Source organism: Desmodus rotundus, chromosome 1 (genome assembly GCF_022682495.2).
Source record: "Desmodus rotundus isolate HL8 chromosome 1, HLdesRot8A.1, whole genome shotgun sequence".
Lineage (NCBI taxonomy): Eukaryota > Metazoa > Chordata > Mammalia > Chiroptera > Phyllostomidae > Desmodus > Desmodus rotundus.
In genome coordinates, this window is record NC_071387.1 from 8,060,991 (window position 1) to 8,083,621 (window position 22,631).

Here is a 22,631-nt window from a genome sequence, read left to right on the forward strand (position 1 = left end):
TATTTCTATAGAGTGAAGCCAGAGAAAATGGCAACCTGCCAAAGCTAGGTGCAAGCTCTTGTTACATGGAAGGGTTGGGCCTGTTCTCATTTCTTCTTGAAATGGCTTAATTGGTGTCAGCACCCCAGGGATAAAGGCCTCTAACACTGAAATCCACACGATTCACCCTGTCTCTGCTCAGTGTAGGGAAACTGGTAACAACTGGTGGTGAATGAGGAGTGAACGGTGCTGTAACAATACTCGATGATGTTTGGGATGACAGAAATTAATACGCACTTGCTTGAAGAAAGCAATGATTAATGGCAGTGAGCACGGGAATGCTGTCCCTTCTTTTACTCCACTTTGATGGGGATTGAAAAGCAAAAGGCTGTTTTCATTCTCTGTAGAAAGCAGAGGTCACACAGAGTACATTATAGCAATTTTTCCTCTCTGGTTTTTTATTTCATAAATATTATGATAAGCATAGATTAAATAGATTTTTTTTATGAAAGCTTAAAAGGATATTTTATGTCACTTAAACATTGTTGTTTATGCAAAAAGAAATCACACATTCTTTTCACTTGTTAGATCATTTCCCTTCATGTCAGAATAATTAGTGTAATTAGGAATTTAAAAAGCCCACAAACACACAGTTGTATTAAGGCTGCTCACCATTATGTAACTGGATCAAAAGGGTTTAGTTTTCTAAAGACTTCTGGGGCAGGATGGGGACGGGAATGTTGCAGGGGCTTTCACCTTTATTCTGCACCTCCCCCTGGTTTTTCTCAGTGAATGTTTGACGTAAATATATTTTGCAAGGTACTTGCACTTGTCAGCAGCTTTCTTAGCCATTTGATAAAGATTCTTTATTCTACAAGAAAGCCTGAAATAACAGAACTGTACTTTGGATAATGAATTCTTCATCTGTGGAGAACTTTAAAACAAAGTACAGTGTTGGCATTTTTTTTCTTTTGAGTGAGAAGGCTGATATATCTCTTGGATCCGACAGGAAGACATAAATTAATAGAGTTCTGGAGTTCACTTTCTCATTAATAATCCATTTTGTCATGGTTCTTGGCATTGTCAGCCTAGTAGCTGGTTCATATTTTGCTGAAGGATAAAAGCAGATTATGTTGTAAGGCACAAAGCAAGAATAAAGAGTTTATCGCCTTTTGGGGGAAATAACATACTATGAGAAAAATATTGTTTTACAAAAAGTTTCAAATTTTAGTTAAAAATACAGCGTACATTTTTCATAGGTAAAGCTTTTAACATTTGCAGTGATTCTTGAAACCTTAGATATTAGAGTTTTAGATCATTGCTTACAGTTGCCTTTGCTGATTATTTGCAAAGGTTTTTCAGTGACAGTTATGGTAGACTTAAGCCTGTTTTTATATTTTGTTTTTAGAACCCTATATGTTCGGACATAATTATAGTTCAAAAAAAATTTAGAAAAGTCACCATTCCTCTCCTTGCACTGATAGTTCTAGAAAGTTGATTACCTCTGCCTAGTCTCCCAGACATGGAATCCTTGACAGCTACTGTGAAGGCAGAGTTTTTAACTATCTAAAATTCAATCAATAAAATTGAAAGTCTTATTTCTATTTGATAATCCTATAATTAACCTTTTTATGGAGGCTTCAGAAATGATTATTTATATACTTTGACCGTCAGATACAGATTCTCATAAGTAGCATCATTTTAAATTATGCGTATTTTAAAGAAAACAGTTCTTGTTAAAAATTGAAACACCACACCCTCTCTGATAGTAGTTGATAGAATGGTCACTGGTGAACTGAGCTTCCCACATTATTTAAGGCCAGGAAACAAGTTGAAGGGAAATGGGTACAAAATAATACCAGCGTTTTTTCATGCATTTAAGAGTTTTTATTTTTACTATGTTATTTGTATTGCAAGTCTATTACAGGCATATTCTTAGAAAGAAACAACTAAAAAATATGTTTAGTCTTTAAAATTTGGGACTTGTGCTACCATTCCCAATTATTGCTACCTGTCTGTTTGTTCATTTTTAAACTCCTCAGTAATACATGTGGAGTGTGCAAAGTCATAAACCTAGAATTGATTATTGAGGTAACCAACTATGAGGAAAAGACAGGGGTCTATCTGGATTATAAGATGAAGGAAGGGGTATTAAATTATGACCTAATGGGGAAACATATGGGAGACTTACTTATCTCTACTTAAAAGGGCTTATTCTTATAATTAAAAAGTCTCGATGCTTTCTGGATCATTAAAGTTCATCACTGGATAAAATTAATACTGATAAGTTAATACTGATAATGGTATGCTACAAAGATTCATTTAGTAGTGGACAGACTGTTTTTTTAGTTTCCATTCTCTGTGGTGCCTTAAGCTGCTAGAGGGCAGGGACTGTCTGTCTCTCTTTTTGTTTTAAATTTTATTTATTTTTAGAGAGAAGGGAAGGGAGGGCAAAAGAAAGGGAAACAGTGATGTATGAGAGATACATCGATTGGTTGCCTCTTGCATGCGCCCAGCTAGGAACCTGGCCCGCAACCCACGCATGTGCCCTGACTGGGGATCAAACCAGCAAGCTTTTGGTTTGCAGGCTGGTGCTCAATCCACTGAGCCACAACAGCTAGGGCTGTCTCTCTCTTTCTTTAGCACACATAATGTGCTCAATAACTTATTTTTAACAAACTATAGAAATGATCCCTGAAAGTATAGTCTTTCAATAACTTCTTTTTAAATAAATAAGTAAATTTCTTTTACACATGTTATCTGATGTGTATTGGCTGGATATATTAAAGCTGATATTACATTCTTATAATCCTTTATATAGAAATTTATCTTAACTGTGACAACTACATACAATATAAGAAAACTGCCATAGCTGCTTACCTGGATCTTAAGTAACTTATATACAAATTAAATGTAAAATTAATTTATGTCTATTTCTTCTCCAGTTACTATCATGGATAATATTTATGCTGAAAAGAGAAAAATCACTTGTGAAACTCCTGTTAACATGCTTGGGGTTGAATATTCATCTTTGAAGTTTTAAAACTAGGTATAGTAATAAGCAATCTGTTTCACAGCTAGGCAATATTTGTGTTTCCAAATAGTAGTTTTGAATTATGATGATTTAAGACTTGTTTCTCTATAGAGTTGGGAAGGACATTTGTTTTAGTACATTATAGTATAATTTTAAAGAGTAGATCTTGACAAGTGACATTTTGCTGACACAGAATATTTGGTTCATTTTGACTCTCAAGTTCTTCTGTCATAATGATTGATTTATATTCATTTTAGACTGTACAGTTTCATAACTGAGTTTTCTATCTAAAGGTACAAAATTTCGTGTTTAAGTTAATGATAAATTAAATAATTATCTTCAAGGATGACAGATTGGTCCCATGTATTTGACTAGTCCAAAGATTAACCTAAGATTAGTTTAAATGTACTTTGATTATGAGTTATTTAAATGAATCCTAGTTTCAAATTATGAGTTATTGGAATGAATGCTAGTTTCAAATTTAGTGTGATCAGGGAAACAGAATATAGTAAGGTATTATTTACTTAATTGCTGTAGTCTTTTGTCCTTTTGGACCTAGTTTTAATTATATAACTTAACTGCACTGTTTACTGAACTGTTTATTTTCTATTTTGAACCAGCTACTGAGTTGCTGATCCTCTTCTCAGGTGGAAAAACCTGAGAAATCGTATTTTGTATTCACTTGCTTTGTGACTATAACCCTTAAAGCAATTTTAAATAGGGGGGAAAAACCCCTAAATATTTTGTAATGAAAAGCCATTGAAAGTAACTTTGTCATGGATTTCTCAATTGCAGTACCAAAAGACCATTTCAAGTGACTAGTGAATTTGGTGAATGCTGAGTGGTGCTAGATAGTAGATTGGAGGCTGACATGTATGTGTCTAAATTTCATTTGCTTGGTAATAAACTAATTGCCAGATATTTTGCTTCATGAAAATCATCAGATATAGAAAGCATACAACTATTTAATTGATGAATATTTTCTTCCTACTTTGTCCTTATGCTTTAAAAAAAAAGATTTTATTTATTTTTAGAGGGAGGGAGAAACAGGGGGAGAGAAACCTCAGTGTGTGGTTGCCTCTCGAGCACTCCCCTATTAGGGTCCTGGCCCGCAACCCAGGCATATGCCCTGACTGGGAATCAAACCAGTGACCCTTTGGTTTGCAGGCTGCCACTCAATCCACTGAGCCACACCAGCCAGGGCTGAATACCATGAAATTTATTCATGGGTCACTCACGGCCCTCAGTTTAAGAACTGCTTTTGTCCAGGTAGACTTTTGTTTTTCCTTTTTAACCATATTTGTCCCAATTTGCATCTGCAGTCCACATTCTTCTTGGAAGCTTACTGGCCTGACTTTCTTACCAGTGTTGTATAGACACTAACAGTACCAGTGAGTCTAGCAACTGGCTGTATTGAGGGAAAAGGATTGGGAAAATGGAACAGAACAATTGCATGAAAGGGAAGAAGCAGCCAGCCATGAGACTCAGGTGCTGGTATATCTGGAAAAAGGGTCATGGAATTAGAAGAGGAAAATCTCATATTTGGAACATGAGTTGTTGAAGGATTTATTTGGCAATTAGCATATGTTAACTTGTAATAAAAAATAAAAAGTACTGGTTTACAATCTAGGTGTAGTGCAAATTATAAATTCCTTGTAGGGAAGGGAATCTGACTTACTGGCAAATCTTTTGCTCCCTGGTGCTTTATAGGGATTCAAGTTTTGCTACATGGTAGTATTCCTTTAACATACATGAGGTCCTTGTATATATAAATTAAGTAGATCATTTCTTGGATAGGAAACTGCTTTTAATAAGTTAAATGTTCCCATATGAAGACTTTTGAGGAGATTGTCTGTGTCAGTGATTCTCAAACTTTTTGATCTGGGACCCACTTACATTCTTTAAAGAATTTTTGTTTATGTGGGTTCAATATCTATTAGTATATATTTGTATTAAAAATTGAAATAGAATTGTAAAATATTAAATTAATTTACAAATTATAAACTTGTTATATGTTAACATAAATAACATTATTATACGTATCAACTCTTTGTATGTTATTCTAAACAGCATCTTCCAAAACAAAACAAAATGGTGCAAATCTTTTTAATGTCAGGTTTAATAGAAGACAACTGGATTCTCGTATCTGCTTCTGATTTGGTCTGTTATCATAGGGTTGATGTCTATGGAGAGAAATACATGACTTCACACAGATATGTAATTGGAAAAGGGAAGAGTGTTTTAATAGGTTTTTCAGGTCATTGTGAAATTTTTTCTGGTACTACACCAAAACTTGACAAGTGATAGTTTCTTAAAGGTTAGTTCAAATCTATAATCTGAAGCAATACTGATACAATTTTCTATTTTGTTTCATCAAAGTTTATTAGTCTAGTTTGCATTTTAAATAGCTCTTCTCCGCATGTATAGTTTTCTATCATTACGTCTTGGTCATTTGAAAAATACTGGTTCACTGAGTTATGCATATCTTCCAATGTTAACCCATTTCATTATACAGATAAAAAAATTACATTTGTTAATATTACCACCACATTTATGAGAAAAGTTTTCAAGTACTGGGAAGCTGTCACACTCAACAGTGGTAGATACAAGTGTTTCAAAATTTTTATTTTTTCAAGAAAGATTGAATTCTGTCATTGGCACCAAAAACTATAGTTGTATTCCTTGAGGTAACAGGTTTACTTAGTTCATTTTTCAAAAACTATCTGCCAGATATCTAAGTTGAAGTAGCCATAATTTGTCAGTTATTCTTTTTTAAAAGTACCTAGTTCAGCTTGCAACTCAGTTGTACAAGAACTTTTTCTCATATTTAGTATGCTGCAGAAGTGTATATGCAGTTCCTGTTTTGTTACACGGAATATTAAACAGGTACTCAAAGTGTAATTAAATTAATAATTTTTACTGTTTCATCAAGGACATTCTGTAATTAAACTGGCTTTTTTTTTTTTTAAACCGCTGTGCCCAGTGGTAAAGGAACACAGTAACTGCTAGCACAGTTTGGTGCCACTGCCTTGCTTCATGCTAAGGCACCAGCAGTTTTACCCACCTTTACTTGTGCACCATCAGTGTGAATGTGAACAGAGCAAAAAGGATAATAACCTCTCAGTATTGTAAAAATAATTTTGATTTTGTGGACTCCTGGAAGGGTCTCAGGAAACCTTAGGGGTCCGCAAGCCACCTTTTGAGAACTGCAAATCTATGTAAAGTGAACTATATATAAAATACACCTTGCCCTAAGACCATTATTTTATCTTCATCCAAAATAGTACAGAAAAAAGTTAAAAGAAACAGGCTTTTAGTAGGCTACTCCTAACGGCAACAGAATATACATCCTTACATTATTATTGGGGTCCTGTGGGAGTATTTATTGAGTGCCTATACACATTATGGTATTCTGAGTATTGTTCATAATTAAGACAGCTTTTGCCCTCAGAAAGTGGACCCCATTATGAGTCTTGACCGCACACATAAGAGCAAAAGGACAGAGCAACAGATGCACATTGGTTGATTCCACATATTACAGATCTAGACCTTCCTGGGGTTGCTGAGCAAGTCACAGAATGATTATCTACAGAGTAAGAGAGTTAGACCAAGTGATTCCTGAGGTCTCACTCAGCTTTAATATTTAACTAAAAGTATTTTTTTATTCAAAACAGAATTGGCCCATTTAATCAAATGGGTATAATTTGTGCTTATTGTCATCACATAGGTTAAGCATTAATGTTGCTTTCAACATTAATGTTGAAAGGTGGAATGTTTGAAGAAACGAAGGGGACTTGTGAATGAACAAGGCTTCTAGAAATGGGTGGGTTTTTAGTGGCAGGGAAGAAGAAATTTGAATGGTAAGGAGATGCACATTGCAAGGTATTTGACATACACATCTCTAAGGAGTCTTCATGCTCTTTACTTGAATAGCAGAGAAGGAAAATTGGAGTTCAAAAATAACACAAAGGCCTGGGAGTTGGAAAATCTGCCAGTGGTGCGCCCTGATATGGCCTGTGTAGGATGAACTACTGAAAAGTCTCCAAAGTCAAAAGTGGATCAGAACATAAGTAATGTTGATTTTGAGGTTTTCTTAGATTTATTAATCTTAGATTTTGACCACAGAGCTGTATTTTTTTTTTGAAGGGGAAAGCAGTATTTAAGCTTTTAAGAGTATTCATTTTTGCTTTTCAATGAAAAAAAACTTTTATATTACCTTAAGAAATATGACATTCTATAAGGAAACAATACTATTTAGTAAGGAAAAAATGTCCCCTGAACTCAGGCTCATACTGAGTTCAGCACTGTGTCAGTCTTTTTCTTTCTTTTTTTTTTTAAAGGCTAGTTGGAAGGACTTGGCGAATCCTGGGAAAGTGCTGTTTAGATCCTTAAAAAGGAGAGAGGTCTTGTGTAAAGCAATTTTGTGTTCAGGCAAATCAAACTTCGAAGGTGGAAAAGCTGCTTTTGTGGCAATATTTAAGGAAAAAAAAGACTCCAGAGACTGTGTATTTTGGAAATGTTTGACAACATTAGCAACATCAACTTCTGACAAAAAAAGAACCACCTCTTTGGCAAAGCTTTTACAGTTGTGCCAAGAAAAGCAGCTTCATTGGAACATTTTCATAAACTATCATCAGTTATGTAGCAGCAGCTTCACAAATCAGAAATGATATCTTCAGGCACTGCTGTCAAGTGTTATTCAAATAATACCAGCCTTACATTTGAATAACAGCAGACATTTTGAATTAATTAATCAGATGAGATAGTCTAGGCCTTTTCTCATTAGTCTCTGGGTCAGGCTTGGGAAGATATATGCGTTGGTGATGATATACTTGTCTTTAATCGTGATTTATGAAGATTTAGGATTGTGTGTGATTTGTCAAAGGTTCTGAGAAAAGGCTGGTGCATATTTCATTACCTAATCTGAGATTGATTTTATGATGCTAAGAGATATCACACTATTGTTCAAATGTGTGGGAAGTACAGGTAGACACAGCATCTCAGGCTTTTTACTGGTTTATCTTTGCAACTGTCAAATAATGCTGTAAACTTTAACTGCTTGTAGTTAACAATTCCTGCTTTAATTATAGGCAGATTTTTCATTCTGTCCAAAGGGGGAAGTTTCAATGGTTATTTAGCTAAAATGCATAGCAGACATTATAACTATGACCTGGTATGAATCATGGACAAAGTTGGTAAATTTCATGGATTGGTCATGGTGAAAATATAAAATTTCATGGCTTGTCAAAGATTAATAGAAAAGTCCCATTAAAATGGTGCAAATAATGGAAGAATAACAAGCAAGGTTACTTTCCTTACATGCTACCTTCCCTTTCAGAACTAATTTTAGCAAAATTGGGATGTGAAATCATATATTTCTGAATTATTTAAACCACATTAATGGCCTACTGTTAAGTGAAATAGTTTATGTTTGGGGGGAAAGGAGGAGTGCAAGTGTGGGAGGCCTTCGTCCTAGCAAACCGGACAACCAGAGAGGACCTAGTGCGATGCGAAGATTATGTGGTGTCTGCGTGTACAGTGTGTGATATCAGGGGAGAGGGGAGGGTAGGTGGTAGATACATGAGAAGTCAACTGTTATCCTCTTAGTACATATGAAGCATGTACTACCTAATTCAAAGTGGATATTTCTGTATCATCTGCCTCCTAAGGACAGTTACCTGTTTGTGATAAGAAATGTGTTTTTAATTCCATTCTCAGCAAACTAAAATGCCTGTTACATAAAGAATTAAGGAATAGTAGGATGATTTTTAACCTCATACAAAATCGAAAATTTACTTTTCTTTGCCATTTTAGACAGATGATTGACAAGTATTGTTTTATTGGAATGATTACACTATTAATAATCATTAGTTCTTTGTCCCTTCTATGTTTTGGGACCTGAGTTAGCACTCCTAAAGCAACATTTGGTATATCTTAACACAACTAGAAGCAGGCAGTTCTAATTGATGTTCACTTTGGGGAAGGTAGTTTATAAATAATAAGATATTTTGATATTTGGAGAGATACAATATTTAAGAGTAGTTAGGGAGGCAGCTTGATGCAGTAAGACTGTACTGGTTTTGGAATCCAGCAGATCTTGAGTCCTGCTTCTAGAAATGCTACATAATTGATTTGTAACCTGGGCAATTTACCTGTTTTCCTGAGCCTTAGTAATCTTTTCTCTGATAGGAGGCAACTAATAACTAGCTTTCAGTGTTGTCGTTGTGAAGTGAATGTGTGCAAATATAATAGTACCTAATGTGGTATCTGGTATTTCATAGGTGCTTAATAAATCACAGCTATTGCTGTTATTAAATCTATTTAAATTTATTTCTTTAAGAAACATGTATTGGGGCCTCACTATGTCAATAATACAAGTAAGGCATCAGAGATTCAAAGCAAATGCTTTCTGATGAAAAATAGAGTGATACAAGGTGGGGCAAAAGTAGTTTTACAGTGTAAGTATGCGAAATATAGAGTATTCTTATATTCTTATTTATTATTGTATTATTTTCCATATGAACAACTGTAAACCTACTTTTGCCCCACTCTGTATATGTGGATACATATAAACTGAATCATCAAGTAGGAAGTAAGAAGAAGCAGGAGATGAGAAAGGCAAGGATCACATTAATGAGGCTAATGCTTTGTGGGAGAATAGGATCTCTTTTCAGTATTTTGGGTTGTTACTGATAGGTTTAAGCAAGAGAATGATATCATCAGAAATATATTTTTTACGTAGTTTACTTTGTAAAATATTGGAAGGAACATACTATACTGGTTAAGAGGCATTTGCAGGTCAGCGATGATGTGTACTTCTAATGAGTAGTAGTAGGGACGAAAAAAGTGGTTTTAATAAAATTAAGAAAAACAACAGGAAGGATTAGGTGATTGATTTGAATTTTTTTGTCTCCCTCACTTGGCTGACTACTACATATCTTTTAAGATCTCAGCCTGGATATCCTTCTGTCAGGAAACCTTTTTGACCTTCCCCAAGTCTTTGTTAGTTGCCTGTCTTATGTGCTCCAATAGTATACTGTTTTTCCCTTCTTACTATGCTTATGACACTATATTTTAATTATGTAGTATTTAATTTTATATTGCTTCCAATAAATAATAACCCTGTGAGAGCAGAGATATTGTGTTTTGTTCATTATGTTTCCCAGCACATAGTAGAAGACACTCAATGTCAGTTTGTTGAAATCAATTGAATGTATATGTGAGGGAGAAGGAGAAAACAAGGGGGTTTGCTGGTTTCTAGTAAAGGTGAGTGGTTGTATCAACTGAGAAAGACAGTAGAGTAGAATTGCAGGGGTCGCAGGGTATGTTCATTGTCAACTTTCCTAGATAATGTCAAATTATTTTCTAAAGTGCTGTACTAGTTTATATTCATATCAGCCATTTGCTTGAGATCAGTTTTTTTTTAAAGATTTTATTTATTTTTAGAGAGAGGGGAAAGGAGGGAGAAAGAAAGGGAGAGAAACATCAATGTGTGGTTGCCTCTTGCACACCCTGCCCCGGGGAACCTGGCCCACAACCCACGCATGTACCCTGACTGGGAATCAAATCAGCGACCCTTTGCTTTGCAGGCTGGCACTCAATCCACTGAGCCAAACAAACCAGCCAGGGCTTTAAAATCAGTTTTAATAAATCTCTTTAGGTGAAATTCACATAACACTAAAACTAACCATTTAAAAATATACAATTCAGTGACATTTAGTATATCCACAGTGTTGGGCAAGCACCACTTCTCTAGCTCCAAAACATTTTCATCATCTCAGAAGATACCCCCATATCCGTTGAGCAGTTACTCCCTCCCCCTCCCTCCCTTCTATCTCTGGCAGCCACCAATCTCCTTTTTTGTTTCTGTGAATTTACCTATTTTGGATATTTCATTTAGATGAGATTATAAAGTTTGTGGTCCTTTGTGAGTAGCTTGCACTTAACAATGTTTTCAGGGTTCTACCATGTTTAGCATGTATCAGTATTTCATTCCATTTTATGATTATAATAGTCCATTGTGTGGATATACTGCAATTTTTATTCATTTATCAGTTGATGACATTTAGAATTGTTTCCAATTTTTGGCTATTGTGAATAGCTCTTGTGAATATTATGAGTATTTGTAAACAGGTATTTGTTTTGAGTGTGTTTTAAATTCTTTTGGGTATATATCTAGGAGTAGAATTGCTGGATCATGTGATAATTCTATGTTTAATTTTCTGAGGAAACAACAAACTACTTTTCATAGTGAATGTATCACTTTAATTCCCACCAGCGATATATTGGGGTTCCAGTTTCTCACCAACACTTTTATTTGTTTGTTTGTTTGTTTACTTATTTTAAGAAAGGGAGAGAAATATCAATGTGTGGTTGCCTCTTACATGGCCCCCACTGGGGACCTGGCCGGCAACCCCAGGCATGTGTCCTAACTGGGAATTGAACCGATGACGCTTTGGTTCGCACCTGGCGCTCAATCCACTGAGCTACACCAGCCAGGGCACTTGTTATTTTTCATTAAAAAAAATTATGACTGTTCTAGTGGGTGTGAAATGGTATCTAATTGTGGTTTTGATTTGCATTTTCCTAAAATAACTACTGATATTGAGACTTTTCATGTGCTTGTTGGCCATCTGTATATCCTCTTTGGACAAATGTCTTTTCAAATCCGATGCCCATTTTTTAATTGGTTGTCTTTCCTGTTGAGTTGTAAGAGTTTTCTTTATATATTCTGGATACTAACCTCTTATCAGATATATGATTTGCAAATATTTTCTGTAGCTTGTTATTTCATCCTCTTGGCAATATTCTTTGGTGTGTAAAAGTTTTTGATTTTTTGGAAAATCAATTTATCAATTTTGTTTCTTGTGCTTTTGGTGTCATAGCTAAGAATTCACTGACAAATCAAAGGTTATAGAAACCACTATATTTTCTTCTAAGACTTTTATTGTTTTAGCCCTTATATTTAGGTGGTTGATCGATCCATTTGAGTTAATGTTTGTGTGTGACGTGAGGTGGTAGTCCAATTTCATTCTTTTGGTTGAAGCTATCCAATTGTTCCAGTAGCATTTGTTGAAGAGACTGTTCTTTCTGCATGAAATGGTCTTGGCACCCTTGTCAAAAATCAGTTGGCTGTAGATAAATGAGCTTATTTCTGGACTCTCAATTCTATTCCATTGACTTGCACAACTGTCCTTATTTCATTATTATGCTCTTTTTGATTAGTATAACTTTGCAGTAAGTTTTGAAGAAAGTGAGAGTTCTTAAACTTTGTTTTTTTTTTTCAGGATTGTGTTGACTATTCAAGCCTCCTTGAGACGGATTATATTGAATTTTTATGTTGCTTTGGACAGTATGCCGTCTTAACAAGTCTTCCAATCCATGAATATGTGATATCTTTCCATATATAAGTCTTTAATTTCTTTTAGCCATGTTTACTTTTCAGTGTACCAGTCTTACACCTTCCTGGTTAAATTTATTCCTAGGTATTTTATTTTTTTGAATGCTGTTGTAAATTGAATATTTTCTTAATTTTATTTACGAATTGTTTATTGTCGGTGTGTAGAAAACAGCTGATTTTTGTGTGTTGATTTTTTACCCTGTAATTTTGCTGAATGTGTTATTGGAGCTAGTATTTTTTTGTGTGAATGCTTTAGAGTTTTCCATATATAGAGCATCATGTCATTTGAGAATAGAGAGTTTTACTTGTTCCTTTCACATTTGGATGCCTTTAGTTCCCTTGTCTCACTGAACTGGCTAGAACTTCCAGCACTATGATGAATAACCGTGGTGAGCCCTGGTTGGTGTGGCTCAGTGGAATGAATGCTGGCTTACATACCAAAGGGTCACTGGTTCGATTCCCTGTCAGGGAACATGCCTGGGTTTCAGGCCTGGTCCCCTGTAGGGGACACGCAAGAGGCAACCGCACATTGATGTTTCTCTCCCTCCTTTTCTTTTTAAAAAATAAATAAATAAATAAATCAAAAAAAAACCCCAAACCATGATGAAAGTGGACATCCTTGTCTTGTTTTTGTTCTTAGAGGCAAAGATTTATGCTTTTATCATTGAGTATTATGTTAGTTGTGGGTTTTTCATAAAATGCCCTTTGTCATGATGGGAAAGTTTTTTTTCTATTCCTAGTTTTCTGTGTGTGTGTGTTCATGCACACACGCATGTGTGTTTTGAAAGGGCGTTGGATTTTGTCAAAAGCTTTTTTGGGGGTATCTATTAAGATTATTGTTATTATTCTTTTACTCATTCTATGGAAATGTCATATATTACATGGACTGAGTTCTGTATGTTGACTCACCCTTGCATTCCTGGGATAAATACCACTTGATCATGGTATATAATCCTTTTAAAATGCTCTTTGGTTTGGTTTCCTAGTTTTTTGTTGAGGATTTTTGCATCTACATTCATGAAGGATATTGGTTTGTAGTTTTCTTATAGTAAAGCTTTCTGGCTTTGTTATCATAATAATACTTGCCTCAAAGAATGGGTTAGAAGTGTTTCCTCTTCTATTTTTTGGAGGAGCATGAGAAGGATTGGCATTAATTCTTTCGATTAGTTATTCAGTCTCTTCATTTGTTATAAATCTATTCAGATTTTTTATTTCTTCTTGAGTCTGCTTAGGTAATTTGTGTGTTTTAAGGAACTGGTCCATTTCATTTAGGTAATCTAATTTTTTCATGTACAATAATCCTGTGTATTTCTGTAAGATTAGCAGTAATATTCCCACCTTCATTTCTGGGTTTCAGTCTAGCTAAAGTTTGGCAATTTCGTTGATTTCAAAAAAACAAAATTTGGTTTCATTGATCTTACTGTTTTTCTATTCTTAAGTTTTTGTTTTTGTTTTTTTTTTTTAAGATTTTGTTTATTTTTAGAGAGGAGAAGGGAAGGAGAAAGAGAGGGAGAGAGAAACATCAGTGTGTGGTTACCCCTTGCGCACCCCCTACTTGGGACCTGGCCCGCAACCCAGGCATGTGCCCTAGATTGGGAATTGAACTGGTGACCTTTTGGTTTGCAGGCAGGCACTCAATCCACTGAGCCACACCAGCCAGGGCTATTCTTAAGTTTTTAATATCCACTTGAACCCTTATTATTTCTTTCTTTTTGCTAGTGTTGGGTTTTGTTTGTTCTTTTTCTACTTCCTTAAGGGATAAAGTAGGTTATTGATTTGAGATCTTCCCTTTTGATGTAGGCACTTACATCTATATTCCCTCTCTGTACTGCTCTTGCTGTATTCTGTAAGGGTTGGTATATTGTGTTTTTTTTAAGTTATGTTTTATACATTTTTGTTCCTTACGCCATTACCTCCATTTGTGTGTAATTGATTTTTTTGTTGTGTACCATTTTGACTCTTTTTTTCTTTCCTTTTGTGTGTATATATTTTAAAGATTATATTTATTTATTTTTAGAGAGGGGAAGGGAGGGAGAGGGAGAGAAACATCAATCTGTGGTTGTCTCTGGCATGACCTCCCACTGGGTACCTGGCCTACAACCCAGGCATGTGTCCTGCCTGGGAATTTAACTGGCGACCCTTTGGTTCGCAGGCCAGCTCTCAATCCACTGAGCCACACTAGCCAGGACCCTTTTGTGTATATTTTTAAGATATTTTCTTAGTGGTTACTATTTGGATTACAATTACATCCTCAGTTTATAACATTTGTGTTTTAAATTGATGTCAACATAGCTTTAATAGCATACAAAAAAACTCTTTAACTGTTATATAACTCCATCTCCCTCTTTTATGTTATCATTATAAATTACATCTTTATATATTGTGTACTTATTAAAATAGATTTGTAATTTTTTAAAAAGCATTTGTCCTTTTAATCATATAGGAAACACAAAGAAGAGTTACAAACCCAAATATAGTAACATTGCCTTTTATATTTACTTATGTGTTTACCTTTACTGAAATTTTTTTCTCTTGTTCTTTTTTTAAAAGATTTTATTTATTTATTTTTAGAGAGAGGGGAAAGGAGAGAAAAAGAGAGGGAGAGAAACATCAATGTGTGGTTGCTTCTTGTGCACCCACTACTGGAGACATGGCCTGCAACCCAGGCATGTGCCCTTACTGGGAATCGAACCAGTGACCCTTTGGTTCGCAGGTTTATACTCAATCCACTGAGCCACACCAGCCAGGGCTCTTTTATTTTTTTAAGGCTTCAAGGTAATGTCTAGTGTCCTTCGATTTCAGCCTGAAGGACTCCCTTCATTTTATTTTAAAAAAAGATTTTATTTATTTTTAGATAGAGGGAGAGAAACATCAATGTGTTGTTGCCTCTCCTGCTTACCCCCTGATGCAGGGACCCAGCCTACAACCCAGGCATGTACCCTGACTGTGAATTGAACTGGCCACCCCTTGGTTCATAGGCTGGCATTCAATCCACTAAGGTACACAAGCCGGGGCAGGACTCACATTAATATTTCTTGTAGGGTGAGTTTACTAACAGTGCATTTCCTCTGTGCTTGCCTTGGAATGCCTTAATTTCTTTCTCATTTTTGAAGGATAATTTTACCAGATATAGAATTCGTAGTTGGCCCTTTTTTTATTTTCAGCATTTGAGTCATCCCACTTCTAGCCAGCCTTCATGGTTTCTGATGAGAATTTGTTAATCTTATTGAGGATTCCTTGCACGTAATGAGTTGATTCTCTAGAGATTCCATCTCTTTCAGCTGTTTGATAATAATGTGTCTCAGTGTGTATCTCTGTGCTTATCGCTCTTGGAGCTTATTGAACTTCTTGGGTGTGTAGCTTCATGCCTTTTGTCAAATTTTGGAATTTTTCAGCCATTGTTTTTTAAAATACTACTTTTCTCTCTTTCTTTTTCTCCTTTCTGGGATTCCTGTTGTGTTTGTTGTTTTGCTGGGTGGTATAAAAGGTCTATTGGGCTCTTTTAATTTTTTTCTTTCTTCTTGTTAGACTAGATAATTTCATTTGGCCTATCTCTGAGTTCATGTATTCTTTCTTATGCTTTGTGAAATATGCTTTTGAAACCCTTGTGTGTCTTTTTAAATTTTAGTTATTGTTATTTTCATCCTCAGAATTTGTTTGGTTTCTTTTTATAGTTTTTTCTTTGTTGATCTCTGTTGAGACATTATTCTCATGGTTTCTCTTAGCTCTTTGTCTTATTTTCCTTTAGCTCTTAAAGCATACTTAAGACATTTTAATTAAAGTATTTATTTAAACATTTTTTTAAATTTAAAAATGTATGTACTTCCTCAGGCACCATTTGTATTAACTTCTGGAACAGACCATATTTTTTTTTTCTTTGCTTGCTTTGTAAATTTTTTGTTGACAGTTAGACATTTTGGATAATATAATGTGGTATCTCAGGAAATCACATTCTTTTCCTTCCTCACAGTTTATTTTTGTTGCTTGCTGTAGACTGTGGCTTTTATTTGTTTAGGGATTTTTAAAAACAATCTTTGTAAAGTCTATATTTGCCATGTATGTTCTCCAAAGTCTCTTTTCCTTTAGCCTATGTTTAGCTAGTGTTTCAATAGAGAATTCTTTGACTGCCAGGAGCCAAAAAATAAAAAAAAAATTAAACAACAAAAAAGCAAAAACAATAAGAAGAAAACGATAAACATTTCACAGTATTTGCTAATTGTCTCTGTTTTGGGGCATCCCTTCATCTATTAGCTAAGCCATTTGCAACTGTGCCATAGTTTTTACTTCTTGCTTATGAGTGGCCTTGAGATCAACTAGAGGTGAAAGCTTAGGATATTCTCAGAGCACATGTCCTTCCCCCAGCATTCACATGACTTTCTAAATTTCACAGTACATGTGGTGCTTTTGAATGCCCCAATTTCCCAACAAACTGTGTCCCTAGCCTTTTTTCCCTAGGCTTGTGATGCTCCATTGTTTGCCTTTTGCCCTCTTAGTTCGAGTTAGGTGAAGGAGATAAACACTTTATATCTAAAGTGTATAAAATATACACTTTATTTGAGGTAGTCCCAGACAGGTCAAAACAAACACAATTTTTTGAGAAAAAGGTCTCTCTTCTTTCCAGAACCAGGGACCAGTGTCCCACGCTAGGAATGTTGGTTGTGCTCCTTTAGACTACCACTGAGCCAAGTTGGGAGACTGGACAAGGAAAAATAAAAATGCCTTGAAGCTTTCCCACTGTTTTAAAGTTACTTTTAACATTACAGGAACTACTATAAAGGACACATGGACAAAACCAAGGGGGAGGGTGGAGAGCGGGGAGGGAGGTGGGTTCAGCTGGGGTGGGGTGGAGGGATGGGGAGAAAAGGCATACAACTGTAATTGAATAACAATAAAAAAAAATTGTATTTGCTTGTTTGCTGTACCCCTTGGACTGTTTACAGAGTTATGAACAGCTTGAGAGGGAAGCCAAGGTGGAAGCTGCAGTGTGTCTGAAAATCTTTGCTTGGATTTTTAGTGTTTCTGTGAGAGACTGGCCTTTGGATCTCCCTACTTTTTTCTGCTGATCTCACACTTGACACTGAGATAAGTTTGGGATATGTGGAGTTTGTGGAGTCTATAGGAAGGCCCAGTGTACATGTTCCTTGGTTAAGTTAGATATGAGTTTGAATCTTTTCTTCCTTAGGAAGGAGATCTGAGCTATAAAGACTGGAAAGTCATCAGCTTATTGTGGAAAATACAAGTTAGGTAGGATCATCAGGGAGGGTCCCATGGACTCTTATAGAAAAGGGAACAATGGAGGCATAGAACCGATGGTCACAAAGTACAAGGAAAACCAGGAGACTATGTTAAGAAGGTGGAGTTGCAATGAGAGAAGAATGATTTCCACTGGGAACATGAAACTTCTTCAGTAAGATGAAACAAATAAAGTGTCCTTAGTATAAATTGTTTCACTAGAATGGTGACATTTGAATGAAAATAGGAGAAGGAATTGGATAGTAACTGTAAAGCAATGCAAAGTCAATTATTTTTCTTTTTTGAGTCAGCACAGGATTTGAACACACTAGGATGGAGTGCAGGAGGACCTGTGGAGGGGATAGAGTAGAACGGGCATGAATGATGGAGAGGAGGATACAGTAATAGAATTAAGAGCACAGATGGAGTTTGCTTTCATTAGATGGTGAACGTTACATTTTTTTTTGTCTTGAGATAAGTTGGGAGATGAATAAGGATTTATAGAAATTTATATGTGGGTAGTGGAAAGCTGAGGGAAAATGTACTGCGTGGATTAACTTCTCTTTGATGAAGTAGGAAAAATCATTTGCTAAGTAGGAGTTAGGCTAGGGTGGACTTTGTGAGGAGTGATGGAGAGATGTGAGGCTGACCCAGCATGAAGAACGGGTGGAGTGGAGAAGAGGAGCGAGAGGGCTGGCAGTGTAAGAAGCTGTGGTCATAGAATGAGAAAGTTGAATTTTACTTCAAAGGTTGAGCAGTTCCAGGTGATGAATGATAAAGGCCAGGATGTGGCATTGGGAGTTGGCGTGTCAAAGTGAAATGGAGTTAAAGGTTATTGATTTTAAGGAGGTCAAAGAACTATAAGGCTAAAATGTTGGTTGATTTCTTCTGTGCTCCCTGAAGACTGAGTCTTGTGCCAACATTTTTAATGAATGTGGATGATTATTAATATTAGTTAATGAACAACAGTGGATGCAGCCTTGCCAAGTTAATTTTTCTTAGATAATTAGTTGTTTCCTATGGAGATCAAGCTATGGTCAGTTTATTTGGAAATAAGCAGATATTAAGTTTGGAAAATGAAACCCATATAAGCACTGTTCATACCATTAATTTATTCTGCAAACATTTACTAAATGCTGTGCCTGGGCCTTGAAGTTGCTCAAGAACTAGGAGAGGCGACAAACATCTAAACAGGTAATTGGTATGGTGTGCTAGGTAGTGGAATAGTAGTCTCATGTGGGATATATCTGAAAATCCACTGCAGCAGGCAAGAAACCATCAGAACTTAAATGTATCCTTTCATTGTATGTACTCCATGATTTTTGATGCAAAAGATCTCAGTCAACACAAAAAGTTGAGATAACGTACAAATGTTCATGCACATGATAGGTAGTTTAAGAAATAAAAGATTACAGAAGCAGTTGAAAGCTTCCTGTGTATCCTTCCCTAACCCCATGTCACAGTGAATCATTCACATGAATTTTTTAGTTGCACATCTTGAACCTTATAAAATTGTTTCATATTATTATTATCTTTCTGTGATTTTCTTTTTCTCCACTCAACATTAAGAATTTTCAATATTGATACATTTAGCTCAAGTTCATTTTTTCCTGCTGTATAGTTTTCTAATATGTAACTATTCTGGAAGTTTTAATTTTCTTGATGGTAGATGTTTAAATTGCTCTAATTTTTCTTATTATAAAGTCATGTTAAAAATGTTCTAGTGCATCTTTTTGAGCTCAGTTATTAATTGCTGCATGAGAAATCACCCCAAAACTGAGCAAGTTAAAACAACAAATGTGTATCATCCCACAGTTCCTGTGAGTTAAACATCTAGGTATAGTTTAACGGAGTACCTCAGGGTTAGAGCCTTTCACAAGAGCACAGTGGGCCTGCAGTCATCTCAAGGCTCACCTGGGGGAGTATTTGCCTCCCTGCTCACTCACGTAGGTATTGGCTGACGTCAGGTCCTCGAGTCTGTTAGCCAGAGACATCAGTTCTTCCCTATATGGTATCTCCATAGGGCAGCTAAAAATGTGGTGGCTGGCTTCCTGCAGAGTGAATTGAGCGAGCAATTGAGAGAGGGAACCCAAGGTGCAAGTCACAGTATATTTGTAACCTAATCTTGTAATCCCATTACTTCTGCCATATTCTGTTGGGTAAGAGGGAGTTCATTCCACACTCAATGGGAGGAGATTACATAAGAGTATGAGTACTAGGAGATGTCATTGGAGGCCTTCTTAGAGGCTGGTTGCCTACCACATTGGGTCATAGGTTACACATCATCAGCTTTACTAGACATTGTGAATATTCTTCCTGAGGTGGCTAATCTAATGTATATTTTCCTAAAAAATAAGACTTAAACTTTACTAATGTTTAAAATAGGAATTGACATCAGTGGCGCTTGTATGTTAGAGGCTTATTTGTTACAGTGTTCAGTATTGGGAAGGAATAGTGGGAGTTCAGGTTTGTTTCTATGTATTACCAGTTTATATGCCTGATTGGAAGTATTTGCTTATTGTATTATCTAGATTTAACTAAATTAATGCTTATGAAGTACACAAGTTATCTAAGAAACATCTGCGAAGAAAAACGTGGGTTAAAATAAGAATATACAAGGGTATGTTAGGAAAATGGGAACACTGATAATTCTACTCTTGGTATTCTACTCTTAGCTGTGTGTGAGGGTCAAATAATTATGATCTGTAATGTTTGACAGAAGGTTAGCCAAAACTTTAAAGGCACAGAGACCACTTCTTTGTAATTTAATTATAAACTTTATAGTTTTTATTTTTGTATTTATAATTTACCACTGTGGTAACAATGAACCTCATCCTAATTGTATACTGGGGTGGATAAAAGTAGGTTTACGGTTGTTTGTATGGAAAATAATACAATAATTAAATAATAATGCAAGACTAAACTCTGTTTCACATACTCATAACTATAAACCTGCCGTTACTCACCCCTGTATCGTGTTAAAATATTAGCTAAACTACTGGTACATGCACATTTTATATATGTACATATATATAAATTGAATAAATATACATATATTGGGGGTACATAATTGAGTTTGTGGACTGTTCTATTAGAGGTATGCAAAGGGTACTGTGGGAGTAAGGAGGAGGGACCCTAAAGATGTCAGGAAGGTCACAAAGAAGGTAAATTTTGAACTGGGTCACAAAGCGCTGATAATCTAAATGACGGAACAAAGGATAAGGAAGACATTTCTGGTAGAGGAAACCACATTTACAGTGGAATAGATCCTTCAAGGTATGGCTTTTTGAAGAATAATAACTTCCCTAGGTGGTTAGAATGAGAATTTTGGGAGAGGTGAAGGAAAATGAGAATGGAGGTGTAGGAGGCAGCTCGAATATAGGCTCCATACAGGTAGTGGAGATCAGTTAGGTAGGAATGGCACGATCCCCTAGAATTAAGAAGTCTTTTAATACTCTGATTGGAAAGTGGTGGTTGGCTAGGCACTGCAGTGCTCCCCCTTTTTAGGTCTGGACTTCAAAAGCCAACCTCAGGTTGTTACATCCAAAGATGGGGAGCAATTTCAGACTGTGGTTTCTGTTTTTCATAAATGAAAAGTTGAGAATACATAATTTTATTGTTACTTAAACAGCTTTATTGAGGTACAATTCATTTAAGTGAACTGCACACATTTAAAAATTACGGTATGATAAGTTTTGACATACATGTATACTTTTAACTCTAATCACTGCGATTGAAAATGAACACATTTATCACACTGAATGTTTCTTTGTGCCTTTTGGATTTATTTATTTTTTTTTAGTTTATTGGAGTGACTAACATTATGTTTCAAGTGTATAATTCTGTAATACATCACCAGTACATTGCATTGTGTGCTCACCATCCAGAGTCTAGTAGTCTCTTCTGGCACCTTGTACTTGGACCCTCTTTATCCTCTTCATCCTCCTACCTCCCCTCATCCCCTCTGGTAGCCACCACACTGTTGTCTGTGTCTGTGGATTTGTTTACTTTGTTCATTTGTTCATTTATTGCCTTCTGTTTTATATCCCACAATGAGGGAAATCATGCTTCTTTTATTTTTTTAATTTTAATTTTAAAATATTTTATTTATTTATTTGAGTGGTCACATTTTAAAAAGTTTTCTATTATGAAGATTTAAAAACATACAACTGGAAAAAATAGTATAATAAACTTCCATGTACCCTGTCACCCAACTTCAATGTGTGATAGCATTTTTAATCTTATTATTATAACGCTTATACTTTTTGCTTTCTTATAAATGTAGTGCTTTCTTGCAAAAGCCTCATTACATGAATTCTTTATTTTACAAATGAGGAAATTAAAACCTGGGGAACTTGTATTCCTTGAAAAAAAATTTTAATTGTGGAAATGTGGGAGTTGATAGAGACAAAAAAACTGTATTTTCTACTTCTGTGTTTATTAGGCTCCTGCCGTGTGGACTGGCCGTGTGGCCATCACCTGGGAGTTCATTAGAACTGTAGATTATCATGCCCCACTCCAGGCCTACTGAATCAGAAATGGTATTTTAATAAGATTTTCAGGTGTCCACACACACGTTAAAGTTTGAGAAGCACACAGTACTAGGGCAGTTTGTCTCTTTGGGCAACGTTGAAATTATAGAATTAAAAATGTTTCTTGAACTGAGGTAGGTGAAAGGGAAGAAAACTGGAAACCCGACTTTAGATATTGCTTAATTTCTGTTATTAAATGATGCCCTATATAGTTCTGTGAGAACTTAAGCTCTTAGCTTTCCCTAGTCACCATTTTCAATTTATAAGAAAAAAAAGGTTCTGTCAATAAAATAACAAATAAGTAACCTAGACTATTATAATTACCCATTTATTCCTTTTGCCAGGATTATGTTTAAATTATGAAGAGGAAGTAGAAGCTTCTTTTTTTTTACAGCCCCATAAGTTGATTGAACAAAACCCAGTGTCTTCTCCCTGCTCCCTTCCTTCCAAAGGT

The 22,631-nt window shown here is 35.5% G+C and overlaps 1 protein-coding gene across 4 annotated transcripts in view; it reads left to right on the forward strand.

Moving 5' to 3' along the window:
* LOC128780483 (pre-B-cell leukemia transcription factor 3) overlaps positions 1 to 22,631 on the forward strand; it is a 110,941-nt gene that overhangs the window by 16,903 nt on the left and 71,407 nt on the right. The window contains exon 3 of one of the 4 annotated variants that reach the window (XM_053920696.2): positions 12,301 to 12,941. The exons of the other annotated variants lie outside the window; for them this stretch is intronic. Within the exon in view, the coding sequence (XP_053776671.1) occupies positions 12,301 to 12,311 (11 nt within the window). The 3' untranslated portion in view covers positions 12,312 to 12,941. Of the gene's footprint in view, positions 1 to 12,300; positions 12,942 to 22,631 lie in introns of those variants that run through there. 4 annotated transcript variants of the gene reach the window in all.